The following is a 20,442-nucleotide window of genomic DNA, read 5'->3' as shown; positions in this document are numbered from 1 at the left end:
TTATTTTCATGTAAACAATTAAGAAGGCTGAAAAATACCTTCATCAGTTAAGACTCCAGATTTCCTAAAAAAGATTTGACAGGTGACATTTGGGAGGAGATTTGGAATCAATGATGATGGTTTTGAGACTGGATCCAGGTTTATCTGCTTTAATTGTTCCTTTTACGCACTGTTGACTGACTTGCCGCAATTTCAGATATACTTGCTGGTCTGCCCTCCACTCCTCTTTCCACCCAAAAAGAAGAGAATCTTTTTTTGGCTTTGTGGAGATATTCTCTCAGCAGTGATGTTAAGCAATGCCTATTTCAAAATGCATGAATCAACTCTTACTTGAAATGAATTATTCATGCTATAATTTCTCAACATCTTGTTGCTTTAGTGGCTTCAATCATGGTCAAACTGAAAGGTACATAGCTGAATCTGAAGTGAAATCAACAAAATCAAGCCTTCCTATATAATCTCCAAGTTCTCCACATAGCTTTACCAGAGAGGTTGAAGTTATTCCAAAAGCGTCGATTTCTTCTTCCTTTTATAGGCCATTTTAAATATTAAGTATTTCTTGATACTTTAAAGAAACAAGTCTCTTCTCTGCCTCACTCTTCTCACCTGAGGCCAAACACACTAGAACTTGCCTTTCAGATCAATTCACCAGCCACAAAAAAGTTATTTTAGCACTTTGCAGTTTTGGACACTGTCGCGTGGTCCACTCCCATTCTCTCCATCCCTATCCTTTACCTCTGGTTCCAGTTTGCTACTTAGTTCTGTTCCTTCTCTTCTTTGTCCTTCTAATACAGAGTGCCAGCAGCCTTGAGAAACCCCGGGGGAGCCAAGGGACCTGCCCCTCAGACAGGGACTATGCAGGGGAAGAGGCAGGGAGGGCCAAGCTTTACAGGCTGGGGGCCAGGGAAGCTTAAGTGGAGTGTGCACAGCAGGAAGCACAGTGACTGATGTCAGTTGATTTGTTTGCTGTCTATCCATCCTAAGTGCCATTAAGTAATAACATGGGTGTAATTGGCTGAGCACCTCAAATGCAAATGTCTGTAAGGTGAAGTGCTTTAAGTCAAAGACTGCTTGTAAAAGTATTTACATTAATGTAAGTGTATTTCCACAATGCTTCAGGCAGCTCCTGATAATAGCATATCACCCTGCTACAAACAGGTGGTCCCTGTGTACTACTGACAGGCAGAGAAGTGACTATGATATTAAATGAAAATGTCTTGAAGAATGTGAACTTTTAAGGCTGATTTGAAGCGCCTGACGCATGAATACACAATTAAGTTAATTAACATAGCCAAAGCCTTAAGTACACCATCCTAAACACAGAGCTTATTATTCTTATAAGGTAATGAAATATCATTCAGCAGTATCATTTAGCATCAAACTTTTTTTTTAATTTTCATTTTCCCTACTTGAGGAATTTGGCAGGTGTTGACGAAATTTAAAACAGGAAAGATAATTCTGCAAAGGAAAGACCATTACTTTTGGAAGTCATTGTGTGACTTCCCAGTGAAAGCAAACTGTGACTTGCTCTCCTTATTGAGTGCTAAATATCCTCTTATTTGCTTTGTAAAGAGATGCTCTAGAGACTGGAGCAGCAAAATGTAAAGGAGTTAATTACCCCAGTAAAATGTGGACACACTTGCTTTCTAGGGGTTGCTAGAATACAAATGTAACTATCAGTGTTCATTATTTAGATTAAGTTGTTTCCAAAGCAACTTTGACAGTTATAAATAAAACTCAGAAACATTCAGTTAGGAAAATGGAAAAAAAAGATAAAAATAAATGGAATTTAAATTGCTTTAGAAAGCATTAGGCTATGCAGGAATTTATGAGAGAAAAAGAACTGGGCACTTTGTTTAGGGATTTTGTGTATTAAAAATATTTTATTTCCAAGGGTGATTTCCAAGTTTACATTAAATATAAAATAAAATCCGAATTGCTTTTACATGGAAAAACAAACAAAATATTTTTTTTTACAAGTAGTTACTATTTTTAGTATATTATTATGTATACAAAATGAGTAGAACTAATCCTGCAATAAATCACATTTTCTGAATGCTGAGTCTCAGGAGAGACTTGCAGAACAAGAACAGAATTACGACGTTTCCATTTAATACATCAAGCAAGTTGGTCAATTACAATGTCACAAAATGTGGCAAAAATGGAGCCATTGATTTTCTTGGGACCTGGTTTTATGGAAAGAAAGAAAAGAGAGAGAAAAGGCAAGCAGGAGTGGAAAGGCAATGACCTAAAATATTATCTGTACAATAAGTTGCAGAATTCTTGCTACTTTTGGTCTGAAAAAAGAAGAACATCTAAAGACACAGAACAACAAATCCGATTTAAGTCACCATGTCAGGACAGGAACGTGCTTCCCACCAATTCTCTAAGAATACACAAAGCTTTATTACCTTTGGCTACATCAGTGGCCCAGGTCATAATGTGATCCATGTCCATCTCTTCACTTCTATTACTGTTAATGTAATCATAGAGTGATCCCAGAGAAGCATATTCTATTTTTAAAGGAAAGATAAGCATATAATTAAAACCAAGGTGCATTTCGGAAATAAGACTTTATATTTTCATTGGAAAATGTGTTAAAGAATTTAACAAAAGATATTAAAAGCATATAAAATTTGTTCCATACTGTGGTTTCTAAAAGTTAATATGATCTTGGAAAGAAATCTGTCCAAGACAAGACTGCTAACAGAATGAAGAGTAGAACTTTAGCTGAGGATGAAATCAAAAGCCATTCAGATGGAACTGCAAAACACAAGGAGGTGGTGGAAGAAGGTATTTGAAACAGAGGCAGGCATGTAAATAGCTAAGATTAAACACACAAGTCAGAAGGTTTATGTGACAATGTAAACAAATCAATCCTTGTTGCACCAAGATTTTGAAAAGCCCTCAAAATTCAAGCACAAAAGGCCAAGATATGAGAAAATGCCTTTAAAAATGACTTTGAGGGGCCAGCTGGTGGTGTAGCAGTTCAGTCTGCACCCTCTGCTTTGGCAGCCCAGGGTTTGCAGGTTCAGATCCCAGGTGTGGACTTACACACCACTCATCAAGCCACGCTGTGGCAGCCTCCCACATACAAAATGGAGGAAGATTTGCACAGATGTTAGCTCAGGGCCACTCTTCCTCAAGTAAAAAAGGGGAAAATTGGCAACAGATGTTAGCTCAGGGCCAATCTTCCTCACCAAAAAATAAATAGATAAGTAGATGGACAGATAAAGATTAGATGAGAAAATAAAAACGACTTTGAGATATAAATTAAGTACCATAAAAGTTAGCCACTATAAGTGGCTATATTTGATGATTTTTAGTAAGTTTATAGAGTTGGGCGACCACCACCGCAATCCAATTTCAGAAGCTTTCCATCATCCCAAACAGTTCCCTTGTGCCTATTTACAGTTAATCACCCCTCTTAACCCAGCTTTCTCAATCTACAATTGTGCCTTTTCTGGATATTGCACAGAAATAGAATCACACAACATGAGGCCTGAGTGTCTGACTTCTTTCTCTTTGCATAATGTTTCCCAGGCTCTTTCATGCTGTAGCACGTATAGGTACTTCATTCCTTTTCATTGCAGATAATATTCCATTGGATGGATCTGCCACATTTGGTTACTCATTTATCAGTTGATAGACATTTGGTTTGTTCCCAGTTTTTGGCTACTACGATAATGTTCTTATAAACATCTGTGGACCTGTCTTTGTGTGGAAATATGTCTTCATTTCTCTTGGGTAGGTTTCTAGGCGTGGAACTGCTGGGTCATATGGTAAGTTTACATTTAACTTTTTAAAAAACTGTTAAACTGCTTTCCAAAGAGGCTGTACCGTTTTATGTTCCCACCAGCAGGCTGGGAGGGTTTCAGTTTCTCCACATCCTCACCAACACTTGGCATTGTCTGTGTTTTTGATTACAGCCGTTGTAGTGGGTATAATTCTAGTGGTATCTCGTATTTTTAATTTGCATTTTCCTGGGGACTAATGAAGTTGGGCATCTTTTCACATGCCTATTAGTTCCTTGTATATATTCTTAGTCAAACTGTCTATCTTGACAATACTGAGTCTTACAAACACATAATGTCTCTGCATTTATCTACATCTTTATTTTCTCTCAGCAAAATTTTGTACTTTTCATTGTAAAAAGTATTACACTTCTTTTGTTAAATTTATTCCCATTTTCTTTTTTATAACTACTGTGAATAGAATTGTTTCTTAATTTCATTTTTAGATTTTTCATGCCCAGTATATAGAAATACAGTTGATTTCTGTATATTGATCTTGGATCCTTGTGACCTTGCTAAACATGTTTATTAGTTTTAGTAGTTTTTTGTGGATTTCTTGGGATTTTCTACATACAGGATTATGTTATATGAGACAGTTTTACTTCTACCTTTTCAATCTGGATGCCTTTTATTTTCTTTTTCTTTTTTTTTTCTTAAAGATTGGCAGCTGGGCTAACAACTGTCGCCAATCTTTTTTTTTTTCTTCTGCTTTATCTTCCCAAAACCCTCCCCCCACCGTACACAGTTGTATATCTTAGTTGCACGTCCTTCTAGTTGTGGGATGTGGGACGCCGCCTCAACACGGCCTGACGAGCGGTGCCATGTCTGCGCCCAGGATCCGAACCCTGAGCCGCCGCAGCGGAGCACGTGAACTTAACCACTTGGCCATGGAGCCGGCCCCTATTTTCTTTTTCTTGTATTGCACTGGCTAGAACCTCCAGTACAATGTTGAATAGATTTGGCAAGAGCGAACCTCATTGCCTTATTCCCAATCTTAAGGGAAAAACATTCCATTTTTCACCACTAAGTATGATAATAGCTGTGGATTTTTGGAGATGCTATTTATCAAGTTGAGAAAATTCCCTTCGATTCCAGTCTGTTGAGAATTATCATTATAAATGAGTGCTGTAGTATGTCCAAAAGTTTTTGTCTTTTATCCAATTATCTATTACGGTATTTTACATTAATTGATTCCAGATGTTAAACCAACCTTGCAATTCTGGGATAAATTCCATTTGGTCAAAGCATATTATCCTTTCTAGGGGTGGCTGAATTTAGTCTACCAATATGCAATTAAGGATTTTTGCATCCATGCTCATGAGGGATATTGGTCTATAGTTTTCTTATTATACTTTTGTTTGGCTTTGGTATTAAGATAATACTAGCCTTATGGAGTAAGTTGATAAGTGTTCCTTCCTCCTATATTTTCTTTCTTTTTTTTTTTTTAAAGATTTTATTTTTCCTTTTTCTCCCCAAAGCCCCCCAGTACATAGTTGTATACATTTTCAGTTGTGGGTCCTTCTAGTTGCGGCATGTGGCATGCCACCTCAGCGTGGCTTGATGAGCGGTGCCACGTCCACGCTCAGGATTCGAACCTGCGAAACCCCAGGCCACTGAAGCAGAGCGCATGAACCTAACCACTCAGCCATGAGGTCAGCCCCGCTCCTATATTTTCTGAAAGAGTATGGGAAGGATTGGTGCTATTTTTCTACAAACATTTGATAGAATTCACCATCATCATCTAGGTCTGGGCTTCTCATTATGGAAATATTTTAAATTGCTAACTCAAATTTCTTACTTGTTATAGGGCTGTTCAGAATTTCTGTTTCTTAAGTCAGTTTGGATCACTTGTATCTTTTTAGGAATTTGCTCATTGCATCTAAGTTGTCTGATTTGTTGGCATAAAGTTAGTCACAACATTCCCTTCAATTCTTCTAAACTTCTGTAGGGGCCGTTAGTGCTGTCTTCTCCTTCATCCCTCAGTTTGCTAATTTGTATCTTCTCTCTTTTTTCTTGGTCAATCTACCTAAAGGTTTATCCGTTTTACGGATCTTTTCAAAGATCAGATTTTTAGTTTCATTGATTTTCTCAATTATTTTTCTGTTTTCTATTTTACTGCATTCTGCTCTAATCTTTATTATTACCTTTCATTGGATTGCTTTGGGTTTATTTTGTTCTCGTTGTAGAGTATTAAGGTTGAAGCTTAGATTACCAATTTCAGACTTTTTTTTTTTTTTGGCTATGGATGTTTAAAATCATAAATTTCCTTCTAAGTATTACTTTATCTGTCTTCTATAATTTTGATATGTTGCATTTTAATTTTCTCTCTGTCTAAAAATACTTTAAAATCCACTGTGATTCCCTCTGTGGCTCATTCGGTATTTAAATGTGTGCTGTTTAATTTCCAAATATTTGGGGCTTTCCAAGATTTATTTCTGGCATTGATTTCTAACTTAATTCTACTGTAGCTGGAGAACATACATTGCATTATTTCAATTCTTTTAGACATACTGAGGCTTTTTGTGACCTAACTCATGTATTCTGGAGAATGTTCCATGTGCACTTGAATATGTATTCTTTGCTAGGTGGAGTGTTCTACAGATGTGAGTTAGGTAGAGTTGGTTGAGAGTGTTTATCAAGTTTCTATATCCTTGCTGATTTTCCGTCTAGCTGTTCTATCAATTATCGGGAGTGAGATACTAAATCGGTTATTGTTGAATTGCCTAGTTCTCCTTTAAATTCTGTCAGTCTTTGCTTCACGTACTGTGAGGACCTGTTGTTAGGTGTGTATACATTTACAATTGCTAGATCTTTCTGATGTATCGATCCTTTTATAATTATGAAATGACTCTATTTATCTCTAGTAATATTCTTGTCTATTTTGTCTAAAATTAACATAGTTACTTCAGTTCTCTCATGGTTTGTTTGCATGGTATGTCTTTCTCCATCCTTTTACTTTCAATCTATTTGTGTCTTTGAATCTAAGATGTGTCTCTTGTACACAGTATACAGTTGGATCTTGCTTTTTTTATCCAGTCTGACAATTTCTGTCTTTTGACTGGGGTGTTTAAATCATTGACACTTTCTTTGTGTGTGTGTGTGTGTGTGTGTGTGTGTGTGTAAGCCTGGCCCTGAGCTAACATCCGTGCCCATCTTCCTCCACTTTATACGTGGGATGCCTGCCACAGCATGGCTTGATCAGTGGTGTCTGGTGCGCACCTGGGATCCGAACCGGCAAACCCTGGGCCGCTGAAGCAGAGTGCACAAACTTAACTGCTATGCACGGGCTGGTCCCCTAGACCACTGACACTTAATTTAATTATTGATGTGGTTAGAGTTATTTTTGGCATCTTGTTTTCTACATGTCTCCTGTCCTTCTCAGTCCTCTGTTTCTCCTATGCTGCCCTCTTCTGTGTTAATGATTTTATTATCATTTTAATTCTTCTGTTGACTTCTTTCTACATTTCTTGAGTGGACTTTCTTAGTAGTGGCTCAAGGGATTATAAAATGCATCTTTTTACACAATCTACTTCAGATTAATTTATAGTAAAACACAGAAACTTTTCTCCAACATAGCTCCATTCCTTCCCTCATCCTTTATGCTATTACTGTAATCTATATGTGACATATGTTTTAAGTCAGCAAAACAGTGCTATAATTATTGCTTTATACAATCTTACATTTTTAAAGATGTTAAGAGAAGAAATGAGAAGAAGTACATTTATGAAATCTTTTTTTCACTCATATATTTATCATTTCCAGTATCCTTTATTTCTTCCCGTGGATTTGAATTACTATCTGTTGTCATTTTGTTTTAGCCTGAAGGACTTCCTTTAGTATTTCTTGGAAGCAGGACTGCTAGCAACAGATTCTCTCATCCTTTTATCCAAGAACATCTTTACTTTGCTTACATTTCTAAAAGATAATTTTGCTGAATACAGTTTTTTCCTTCAGCACTTTAATTATCTACTGCCTTTTGGCCTCTACTGTTGTTAGCTGGTCATTGTTGAAATTAGCCATTAATCATATTGCTGTTCTCTTGTACATGAGAAGTTATCTTTCTCTTACTGCTTTCAAGATTTTCACTTTGTCATGATCAACAGTTTGACCATGATGTATCTAGGTGTGCATCTTTTGTGTGTGTGTGTGTGTGTGAGGAAGATTGGCCCTGAGCTAACATCTGTGCAAATCTTCCTCCATTTTGTATGTGGGACACCACCACAGCATGGCTTGATGCGTGGTGTTTAGGTCTGTGCCCAGGATCGAGACCTGTGAACCCCAGCCCACCAAAGCAGAGCACATGAACTTAACCATTATGCCACTGGGCTGGCCCCTAGGTGTGGGTTTCTTTTGCATTTATCCTACTCGGAGTTCGCTGAGTTCTCAAGTATATAGATTAATGTATTTTATCAAATTCAGGAAGTTATCTTTGGCCATTATTTCTTCAAATATGTTTCTATTCTCTATTTTTATGTGTTTCTACACCTCTTTTCTCCTCTTCTTGCTATCATACGTTAATTGGTATACTTGGTGTTGTCCCATATGTCTCTGAGGTTCTTTTCATCTTTTTTTCAAATTTTTTCTCTTTTTCAGACTGGATAATTTCTGTTGATCCTGTTTTAAGTTCACTGATTTTTTTCTTCTGCTATCTCAAATCTCTGTTAAGTCACTCTAGAAAATCTTTCATTTGAATTATTGTCTTTTCAGCTTCAGAATTTCTATGGTGTTCTTTTAAAATATATATATATATATATTGGGGTTGGCCCAGTGGCATAGTGGTTAAGTTTGCATGGTCTGCTTCAGCGGCCCAGGGTTTGCTGGTTTGGATCCCAGGCATGGACCTACACAGTGCTTATAAAGCCATGCTGTGGCAGGAGTCCCACATATAAAATAGAGGAAGATGGGCATGGATGTTAGCTCAGGGCTAATCTTCCTCAAAAAAAAAAAAAAAATACATATATTTCTATTTACTTGATGAGATTCTGTATTGTTTGATTCATTGTTTTCATACTTTCCTTTAATTCTTTAAACACAGTTTCCTTGAGGTCTCTGAACATATTGATGCTTTGAAATCTTTCTATGTTAAATCTGATATGTGGGGACACTTAGAAACTACTTCCATTGATGGTTTTTCTTCCTGAATATAGGTTAAACATCTCTGTTTCTTTACATTTCTTGTAATTTTTTAAAAAAATTTGGACAGTTTAGATAATGTACTGTAGCAAGTCTGAATTCTGACTTTCTCCTTGAAAGTTGTCATTTTTTTCTTTTTCTTTTTTTAAGGGAAGATTAGCCCTGAACTAACATCTGCTGCCAATCCTCCTCTTTTTTGCTGAGGAAGACTGGCCCTGAGCTAACATCTGTGCCCATCTTTCTCTACCTTATATGTGGGATGCCTGCCAAGGATGCCTTGCCAAGTGGTGCCATGTCCGCACCTGGGATCCAAACCAGTGAACCCTGAGCTGCCGAAGCAGAAGGTGCGAACTTAACCGCTGCACCACTGGGCCAGCCCTGAAAGTTGTTCTTGATGGTTTCTGTTTGCTTCTTTACTAACTTGCTTGGGCTAAATTGATGAAATTTACAGTGTGCCCCCCAGTGATGTCTGTGCTCAGTTTTCTGGGTTTTTTAAATCTTTCTTTTATTTCTAAGCCTGTTCTTTTATAGGAGCTGTCCTATATCTGCAGAGGTTAATGATCAGTCAATGATTAGACAGAAGTTGTGCTTAAAAACCCTGGGCTGATGGATCTGTGTATAAGTAGTGGGAGCACATTCAAAATTCACCCTAGCTTTTACTTTCCACCAGGCCTTTTTAGTCTCCTTTTCATATTCATGTAGCCTCAAGACTGACAAGGGTATGTGGATAGCTTGAGCCCTGTCCATTCTTTTCTGCACATGTATGGCCTCAGCCAGGAATACATTTACCCCAGTCACAACCCTTTGTTCAGGTCACACTTTGGCTATGGCAACAAAGCTGCCAATCCTCATGGCCTGCCCTTTGTGCTGATTGAGCTGGGGCAGGGGTGGGGTAAGAAGAATGAGAACAACCCCAGGCAAAAGCACTGCTCAGTCCCACTGTTACTGTAACCACGGGCCCTCCAGGACCAGTTCAACTGACCCCACCTCTTATCAACAGAGTGACTAAGAAGTGCCTTTCAGAAAATCTGCAAAGCCACGTAGCCAGAGCATGCACAAAAGAAGAAATCTTGACCTGAAATGACTGTGGAACCAAAGATCCTTCTTCCCATGGAACCCAAGAATGGGGGACAGGGCCAGAACTTGGAAGTCAGACTCTTATCAGAAGCAAGGGGTCTCTCATCCAGGAAGATCCAGTGTTAAAATTCCTTCCCCACCTCATCAAAAATGTTTAGAACTCTATCATAAAAGTTTAGAATCTCATCATAAATGTTTAGAACCATGTCATAAATGTTTAAAACCATAAATGCTTGAAGTCTACCCATCAAAACCTGTCCCTGGGCCAGGCTGTTCTCCCTAACCTCTTAAGTTTCATCCCAAATCCTGCATTGGGGAGAAAGATCTGAGGGCACACCCCTGTCTCCCTGCAGACCTCACAGAATAAAGCTGATCTCTTTTCCCAAAGGCTGATGCTGTAATTAACTGGCTGTTTATGTGCATCAGGCAAGTGAATCCAAATTCAGCAGTTTTTCAAGCACAAAATCTTCTCAGATTGTGTATGCGTTTGGTCAATTTCCAGAGTGCCAAAAGTTCTGTCCAGATTTATAGATGCTTTGGGGGAGAGCATTTGCCGATCTCCTAATTCATCCATAGCTGGAAATCCTTCCTAGAAAATTACTTTTTATATTAAACGCCAATTTGGAGAAAGGCTGATCCTCATTTTGGGAGGCTGATAATTACTCCATTCCAACTTCAATGATTTATAATAATTATCAACATTGTAATGACAACGTCTAATAATTTCAAAAAGTAGCTTTTTAAAATTTCTTCTCTGTAAAGACATAAAGTAGGAACAATATTCTGAAAGCAAATTCGATTCATGCAATTAAATGTATGTTATCATGAGAAATTATTCCTTGGGAATACTAATATTCCTAGTAAAACATTAATTATCTCGGTGGATAAGACTCATATTTTTTGTTTTTTGTGTAACTTTTACTTTGACATCAAAGTTATATAATGGCTATCAGTCAAATAGCATAAAATTGCAATGATAACCTTAGATGAATAAAGAAATGGCAAAGAAGAGAAGAACTTTAAGTTTTACTATGAAATAGTTGGTCCAATGTAAGAAAAAAGGCATTAGTGGCCTGTACTATCATATACTCCAGACAATTAAGCTGCCTTCTATAAATAAAAGCATCTCTGGTGATATACCATTTGGAATAGCTTTTGGTTACTAAAACAGCATTTGGTAGAAGACTGTCTCATGACCTTTAAGAGTTAGTGCAGATGCCCAACATGAAGTGAAGTTTACCTCTATCACCAAAAAAATTATCCCTCAGAAGAGAGTGAGTCACTTTATATTGAGATACTTCTAAAATCTCTCCTATTATAGGATGCTGTCTCAACTACTTTATTTTAAACAACAAAACATATTTGGAGAGAAATACATGAGCCTGAGATTACATTAATCAAAGCTAGTTTTTAAAGTCTAACAGAGGTCACCTGTATGAATAAGAAACAAACAAAAAAAAGAGGCAACTAAATGTAACACACATAGAGTAAGTATTTCTGGACCTATAAGCTCTCAATTGCAAGAGCGGGATGTCATTGAAAACAAATCTTCTAAAGATCACTTTAAAAAGAAATATGGCTATGGTTACAATTATACCTTATGGGACTCAAATATCCAAAAATCCTAACATTATGCCATTGAGTACTTGTAGCCTGGGATAAATATCCAGAGACAGATCATACAGAGATCCAAAAACTATTATATCTTGAACATCTTAGACTACAGTGAAGATGATTTGTAACATTGTGATTTATATTAAGAAATATATATTTGTCTTCATCTTGTTTCTGGTACAGAGCTCCTAATATCCTTGGAATTTCCTAAGCAATAAGAGTGACGGGAGCATCTTTGTTAGAATATTTGTTCTTTGTCCTCAGTTCCTGAAATAGCTCCAGAGCCATAAAGGTGAAAGGAGTGTCTCGTTATTCATAACAAACCCCTTTCGACCACATCTGAGTTTATGTTAATAAAGTGACTTTTGGAAAGCCCCTAACGATGTAGCTGGTTGCCAGGGGAACCAACACTTGATTAGAGGGTTGGAACTTTCAGCACCCCCTTTCCCCACCCTTTGGGGAAGAAAGAGGGATGGAGGTTAAAAATCACCAAAGGCCAAAGATTTAATCAGTCATGCCTACATAATGAAGCCTCTATAAAAATCCAAAAAGGGTGGGGTTCAGAGAGCTTCCAGATTGGTGGACAAGAATGCATCCATATGCTGGGGGGATGGCTAACCCCAAACTCCAAGGGGACAGACGCTCCTGTGCTCGGACTCCCCCTGTGTATCTCTTCATCTGGCTGTTCAGTTTTATCCTTTAATATCCTTTGTAATAAAACCAGCAATCTAGTAAGTAAACTGTTTTCCTGGGTTCTGTGAGCTGCTCCAACATTTAATCAAATCCAAAGAGGGCATCCTGGGACCTCCCATTTTTAGCCAGCGGGTCAAAAGCACAGGTGACCACATGGACGTGTGATTGGCATCTGTCCTCAGGGAGAGGGCAGTCTTGTGGGACTGAACTTTCACCTGCGGCATGTGATGCCATCTCCAGGCAGATCATGTTAGAAATGCGTTAAACTGTAGGACACCGGGCTGGTGTTGCCGAATCAATGTGGGAAAAAGTACCACATGCTTGGTGATCTCAAGGGCCTGAAGTGAAGCAGAGGGTTGAGAGTAGAGGAGACACACAGCATTGTGTTTTTCCGTAAGAGATGTACTCTGAAAACCATGTTAAGATAACTTAGAAACTGATTCTGATGATGAAAAAAACATGGATGTAGAAGATACATTATTAAATGAAATTGTTTCATGAATGTGAGGGTGCAAGAAAGACAATATTATTACATTATTTCATATAAAATGTGATCTTTAAATATGTGGGTAGATAAAGTATTTTAGAAAGGCATTTAATTCTTTCATCCTTTTGGTCTTCTCATTAGAAATTAAGGACTCACCATATACACACATGGCTATACTTTTCGAATCACTTAATTTGTCCCTAGAAAGTAGTTTATTGGACTTCAGTATAAAGTATTTGTTTTAATTCTTTAAAAAAAGAGTCATTGAGAACCACATTAGGGGGCCGGCCCCATGGCTGAGTGGTTGAGTTCGCGAGCTCCACTTTGGTGGCCCAGGGTTTCACCAGTTCAGATCCTGGGCACGGACATGGTACCGCTCATCAAGCCATGCTGAGGCGGCGTCCCACATGCCACAACTAGAAGGACCCACAACTAAAAATGCACAACTATGTACTGGGGGGCTTTGGGGAGAAAAAAGGAAAAATAAAATCTTAAAAAAAAAAGAACCACATTAATTAAACATTCCCTTTTGATTTCTAAGATAATTTTTCCCTTTGAGTCTTACAGCAACAATAACTGGCTTTGAAAAACGTAAACATATAGTCAGTATTGTTGAAACAAATACCATTACCATGAAATCTCTCTCTCTCTCTTTTTTTTTGCTGAGGAAGATTAGCCCTGAGCTAACATCTGTTGCCAATCTTGTTTTTTTCTTGAGGAAGATTAGCCCTGAGCTGACATCTGTGCCAATCTTCCTCTACTTTTTATTTGTGGGTTGCTGCTACAGTGTGGCTGATGAGTGGTGCAGGTCCCGCCTGGGATCTGAACCTGTGAACCCAGGCCACCAAAGCAGAACATGCCAAACTTAATCACTATGCCACAGGGCCAGCCGCCCATGAAATCTGTTTGTAATAAAATAGCACCAAGGCCAAACTTAGTTTGGATTATAACTAAGACGACAAATGAATTTGGGCAAATGTCTGGAATTTGTTACAACAAGACACTTGTTTCTAACTGACTAATAAGAAAAGACCAACACAATATCAAAGCATGCAAACTAGATGTATCTGTGCTTAAAATACATCACAATCAAGTTAAAGGAAATGAGATTGGGCACTTAAACATAAATATGTCTTCCAAGGTTGAACTTAATGAGAATTTGGGCCTGTTAAAGAATCGTGAAGAACTAGTATTTTCTCTTAGACTATGATAAGAAGTAATGTAGAATGGGTTATAAACTTGAAGTGATAGCAGCCCCAGGGCACAAAGATGTGATGTCCAGGCCTCGGAGCTCCTACACCACCTTCTCTGGAAGCCTGGGACCCAGTGTGCCCCAGGGACAGATGCAGGCTTCCTCTCCAATCTGGCTTGTTACAAGGGAGCTACATGATTTAGTGTCTAACGACCCTTCCTTCTCCTCCCAGGGAAGAATGGGAGCAGTACAGAAGTAGGAAGTTTTCAAAGATCAAAGAAAATATGATCCATTCTTGTATCTTTTCTTTTGACTTTGGAGTTTGAGGTTCTAGTCACTCCATTTCCTCGTGGATCTGTGAGAAAGATGTTCACTTCCCTTCCAAGAGAAATAAAGTGGCAGCTGCCTCTTGGCCTCTACCCCAGGTCCCCTTATAAGCAGGTTTTATAAGTCTGATGAAAAGTTTCAGCAAACACACATGCACAAGTGCACACATACTCATACACTCTCTCACCCAGAAATCATCTATTTCTAGTCCTTTCGTTCACATATAAGAAAACTAAGACATGGATAATCAGGGACCCATCTATGCAGCTTTGGTAGAATCCAGACATGATCTCACATCTTCCAATTCCCATTCCACTGTTCATTCCATTTCATCACTCTGATAAATCATTCTTTCAAGTCCTCACTATGAGTGACAACAGCTGCCTGCTGCAATAACCTTTTCTATAACAAAGAAACTCAACTTGGAATGGATTCAAGTCACTCAAGTCTCCCCCCCCCCCCAAAACCCCAACATCCGAGAAAGATGACAGGGTGCTAAAGAGAGGGGGCTAGCTAGGCTGGGTGATCAAGGTCAGTGTGCCTGCCTGGCTCTCTTGCTCTGTTAACCTCCCCATACTAAGACTTATTTGTGTTCATTTCAAGAGGCAGGATGAGTGCTCTCATTCCCCACCCATGTGATCTCCCACAATTGGCTGAGTTGGCATATGTACTGCCACCCCTGCACAGAGCGTGCCTTGATCCCAATGCTGCAGAAGGCTGTCTGAAAAGTTCACATATTTCTTTGGTAGATACCTATAAACAAACACTTAATTAAAACTAGTATCTCTAGGAACAAAGAGAATCTTATCAAATTAATACATCTTAAAACACCAAAACTTGGCTAAGAGGTGTTTTTAATAATCAATCTCATAGGTCAATAAAAGAGCTATAAATACACAAGTTACTGCTACCTCACAATTCTGAAACTTGTGAAGTTTTAAAGAAATGTTTAATGTTAACAGTTGCTTACTTAGTAGATATAGATCTAACAAGAACCAATCAATTACAACCAAAGATTTTGGGTAGGTATAGGTATGAGCAGGGAATGCTAGAGGGGTGGCATGACATAAAAAACTGCCTAGCCTATAAAAAAACTAAATAAAATCAAACTTACTCATCCAGCTACTTGGATTCTTTTTCCCTCTTTCGGGTGAGAAGACTGGGTTGAATATGCTGGCTAAGAATGAATGGGTTTCACATCCTCCATGGGACTGAGAGTAAACTCTTGGAAAGAGGGATTCACACCATGACTCAAGTCCCTTTTTCTACTCCTCATCCTCACCTCACCACTGAGTTAGTTAAACCTAAAATCTTCCCTGCAAAAGCATTAAACATCAAGGGTACAAGACAAGAAGCAGAGTTTCCAGTCTCTTTGGAGCATCACACTTTCATCTGCCTGATAAAAATAACAAGTCACAAACAAGGATCAGAAAACTGGATTCAGATTTATAAGATAAACATAACTAGTAAAAAGTAAATACAATGGACTAGGAAAGAAGGAGCAAGCTAGTAACTGGGTCAGAGGCAGAGTTTAACTTTAACCAGAAATATGATTTAAAACGTTAAGCATGGTTTACACCCTAACAATATAACCCATTCTTGGGTATTTAAGTTAATAGGAAATGTATAAGCTCAAGATAAAAACTGCCACAAACCTTATTTTAAGCATAGATCTAAAGACAGCTAATTGGGAATAAAACTCCCTCCACTTAAGAACTTAGGTAAAAATGCTATCTATCAGAATAAAAGCACTTTAAACTGCCTGCATTGGAAGATATAAATAACAGCAACCATGTCCTTCTGAGCTTAAGAAGCAGTGTGCGCACAGCTTGCAGAACCTGGCTTGCATACCAGAGGAGTTTCTGTATAAAATCAATCTGAGGAATTTATACCACTCTTGGTTCTAGCACCAGCTGGGTGACCTTGGGAAAGTTACTTAAGTTAGAGTTTTAGTTTCTTATTTGTAAAATAGAAATTATTTTACCTATCTCACAGGGTTATTGTAAGTATTAGATGAGATAATTTATTAGCAAGTATCCAATCCAATCCTTTTTATTGAGGGTGTTTTGTTGTTATTTTCTACAAAGACAATCCAGGTTCTTAGCACTACAGTAGAAGAACACAGGACTAATCTTTTCAGGTTTTCTTGTTTGTCTTGTTTTAATCAAAGAACTACCATGATAAAGAACTGATCAAAGTTATTTATTGTAAAATTGAACATTATACTTATAGACCCAATGCTACTCACTGGATTATAGAAATATGAGTATAAAGTATTAAAAATATGTCTTTCTCTTTTTATATGGCAAAATTTTCTGTGTGCTCCTTTTTGGAAAGGGTATTCTCATCAGTTATAAACTGCTGCTCCAAATTACGTGATAATTTAGATCAAGGTCATTACCAACCCAGATGACCAACCTGAAAAATACTGTTCTCATGTCAGAGACCTTGAAGAAAGAACGCTCTAATGGGATTAAGATGGCTGGCAAAGAATTACAACACGAATAGCTCAAGAAATCTTAATTTGTGAAAGGTCACAGAGTTACAAAAAACATCGCTCATTTCAACTAATTAAATGAAATTTTAGTTAAATGGCACCTTAAATATTGGTATTGCAGCTGCAAGTGCATTTAAATAGCATTTATGCAGATATAATTAGCACAATTAAACATGGGTAGAAGTAGAAACACTATTCTTAATTATATTGATATAATCAGTTTTATTAATGCTTTATAGCAACAAAAGTGACATCTGACAGTAGCACACAATTCATGACTGAACCTAATATTAAGCATTTTAGCATATTAAGGACTCTAAAGCCAGGTAATTGGGGAAAGAAAGAAGTCAAATAATGAGTTCCTACCTGTGACGATACCATAGTTGGGAGGTTCAAGAATTACTCCATAAAACTGGATGATGTTTCTGTGACTGAGGACACTGAGTATTTCTGCCTGTACAAAAATCAAATACAAAACTGCATAAAAGTTCACATTTATAAAAGTTTTACAAATAGATTTCCATTCAATTTTCTTTTGCATACATTTACAAAGATATATATGTGCTCAACAAGTAGGTGATGCTGAGAAAACTGCCTTTGGCAGCATTCTTGAAAGTTGAAGAATTTCTACTGAAGCTTGCTGAAAATTTAAAAAGGAAATGGGGTTGAAGCGGCCACAAGAGGTGCTTACTGGTGAGCCAGCATGAGACAATGAAGGAAGATGACGCAATAGGGGAGACGACATATTTATTTACTCTAAAAGCCCTCTTCCTAATAGTCACATAGACTTTTTCTGCACAATGTCTCTTCTAGGAGACTGCAGCAAGACTGAACTTCTATCAGTTGGATGAATAGTCATGACAAAATTAAGCTGGGGTTTCCTAACTAGTACTTGAATAGATTCAGGTGACACCCATTTATATTATTTATCCAATCATTCATTCAAAATATATTACTGCTCTCATATTGTATGCAAGGTACTGGAAAGGATATAAAGGTGGATTCTTGACCTCCAGTGGTGATTTCATAGGGAAACCATACTTTACACTTTGAAATGTATTAAATACTAGAAAACTGTACTACAGAGTCAAGTGGTAAAAAATAGATTATATTTACTAGACAATTTTTAAAGTGAAAAAACAGAGATACTACAGAGTATCTCTGCTAATGTCTATAGAAGGATGTTCTCTAGATTAACTAAATCACATGTAGGCACTAAAATTTTATTACTTTTGTGGAGATAAAATACAGCTAACCAAGAATTATAAATACAATTAGGTACACAATCGTGTAAGTTAAATACAAAAAATGTTTAATATTTTTAAATGAAAGGCATGTTATTGGCAGTAAGTAAATAAAGATTTATAAGTCCTCATCCTAGAAAGGGGATCATGAAGAAGAATGTCAGCAATTGAGGATAAATGGAGATGCCTTGGTCAGAAAGGGGACTCCCCTTTGGGAATCTGCACACTATGAATATGTTGTTATAATTTTTTTCACAGAAAGATTTGAGATTTCATTAAAAACACTGTGAAATTTGCTTTGAAGTTCAAATAACTAGCTAGGTAGAAAACAGAATTTTGAGGGTTCGCATTGGGTCAATACAGAACCAAGAGAAAGGAAAATTATCATTGATGGGAGCCAGCCCAGTGGCCAAGTGGTTAAGTTCGTGCTCTCCGCTTTGGCAGCCCAGGGTTTCGCTGGTTTGGATCCTGGGCATGGACATGGCACCACTCATCAGGCCATGCTGAGGTGGCATCCCACATAGCACAACTAGAAAGACCTACAATTAGAATATACAACTATGTGCTGGGGGGCTTTGGGGAGAAGAAGAAGAAAAAAGATTGGCAACAGATGTTACCTAAGGGCCAATCTTAAAAAAAAGAAACAATCTATGGTTTGAAAAATAAAATTATCATTGATGGGATGAGGCATTTATCAAGATTGTTTTGACAATGTTTTTCTTTTGGTAATATAGGTATTGAAGGGGCTATTAGAACAACTCCCTCACATTCACTGAGTGCCTACTGCATGCAGGAGTTCTGTGTTCATCAAGCAACCTTCTTCTAATAGCATAGATTTCCAAGTAGGAAGAAAATGCACTAATTGGGTGATACAATTATTCAACCATATGGCAATTCTACTCATTGAGAAATAAATGAACTTTGTTGTAAAAACAGAGTTCATGTGAAGTTTGGAAAGCATACGCCTCCCCTATTTTTAAGTGGCAGATGAACCCTTTGTGAGTAAAGCATGGAGTTCAATGTGATTAGAGCATTAATGTTTGGACCAGTATTTGCAAAAGAAAGGAGTGTTATTTTTTATTCTTTGGTACGTTTTGGTATATTCCTTGGGGTATCTAAATTCTGTGACCATTAAAATGTTTGTACTGGGGGCCAGCCCCATGGCCTAATGGTTAAGTCCAGTGTGCTCTGCTTTGGCAGCCCAGGTTCGGTTTCTGGGTGCAGACCTACACCACTTGTCGGTGGCCAGGCTGTGGTGGCGACCCACATACAAATTAGAGGAAGACTGGCATCAGATGTTAGCACAGAGAGAACCTTCCTCAGCAAAAAGAAAGTTTGTATTAATAAAGAATAAATACAAGAACATTCTGAATCCTGGATGACCATTTTATAATTCAGCATGACATGGATTTTCAGTGTTCCAGCTAATTTTCATATTTACCTTTAAGATACTATCAAGTGGTACCTTGGAGAGACGATTTATCTTTCCAAGCGTTGGTAAGCATGTCTAACAGCTCATGGGTAGGCATATACTAATATCAAAATAACAACCATTATCTTTGTGTCTTATTGTTGTGCTCATTTTTAAAATTTTTTACGGTTACGGAAACTATACTCTTGCAGTATAATTTGCAAGTGAAAGACATTTCTATGGAATTAGACTTTAGGTTCTAATTTAATAAACTAAGAATTTGATTTAACATCATGAAAACAACATACTATTTTAGGGTGCTGTTCTAGTTTTGTGGAAATGGGCTAATAATAAACAGAAACAGACTAAATAAATAAGTGGTATTTGCAATAAATGAAGGCCAAGAGATATCACGATGTTAGCAATTCAAACAAGCTCCCATAGAAATAACTGTGGGATTAGTCACATTACTAAAACCTGAGCTGAGCAGTCAGCATCTGATGGCAAGCAGATGTATTCTGTAGATTTGCCTTTATCGGCACCTGCTTGCCAACAGTTCATGAATGAAACGGTTGTAATAAACATGCAGTAAATAACTTCTCCTTAAATTGTTGTTGTCCTGATTTAAACTCTGGGATACTCTAGCACATAGACTGCCCATTCAAATAATGGATTAGTGGTTTAAAAAAGTCCTGCCTGTTAAGAAAGGAAACATAATAATGAGGAAGGCTAAAATAATGGTCCACTGCGCAAAAAAAAAAAAGTAAATATATCTTTTAACACTATTGAAAACAAAAAAAGTCATTTATTTTCAACAAAATTTGATGAAAATTGATCACTTCAGTCATATTGATTCTACATTTTATTTGACCACAATGAAAAAAATTCTTTAAATGCTCTTCTAGACTTTGGCAGAAATGAATGATGACATATATATATACACACACATACACACATATACAATAATCATCCC

At 37.5% G+C, this 20,442-nt stretch overlaps 1 protein-coding gene across 4 annotated transcripts in view; it reads right to left on the bottom strand.

Moving 5' to 3' along the window:
• MAP3K20 (mitogen-activated protein kinase kinase kinase 20) overlaps positions 1-20,442 on the bottom strand; it is a 167,547-nt gene that overhangs the window by 76,603 nt on the left and 70,502 nt on the right. For all 4 annotated transcript variants that reach the window (XM_070242022.1, XM_023622009.2, XM_001499196.6 and 1 more), the window contains 2 exons: positions 17,181-17,268; positions 2,412-2,513 (listed from right to left, as the gene is read on the bottom strand). In XM_070242022.1, the coding sequence (XP_070098123.1) occupies positions 2,412-2,513; positions 17,181-17,268 (190 nt within the window). The remainder of the gene's footprint in view (positions 1-2,411; positions 2,514-17,180; positions 17,269-20,442) is intronic.

The sequence above is a fragment of the Equus caballus genome, chromosome 18, assembly GCF_041296265.1.
Source record: "Equus caballus isolate H_3958 breed thoroughbred chromosome 18, TB-T2T, whole genome shotgun sequence".
Lineage (NCBI taxonomy): Eukaryota > Metazoa > Chordata > Mammalia > Perissodactyla > Equidae > Equus > Equus caballus.
Note: the sequence above shows the minus strand (reverse complement) of the source record. Positions and strands in the feature narration are given on the sequence as shown.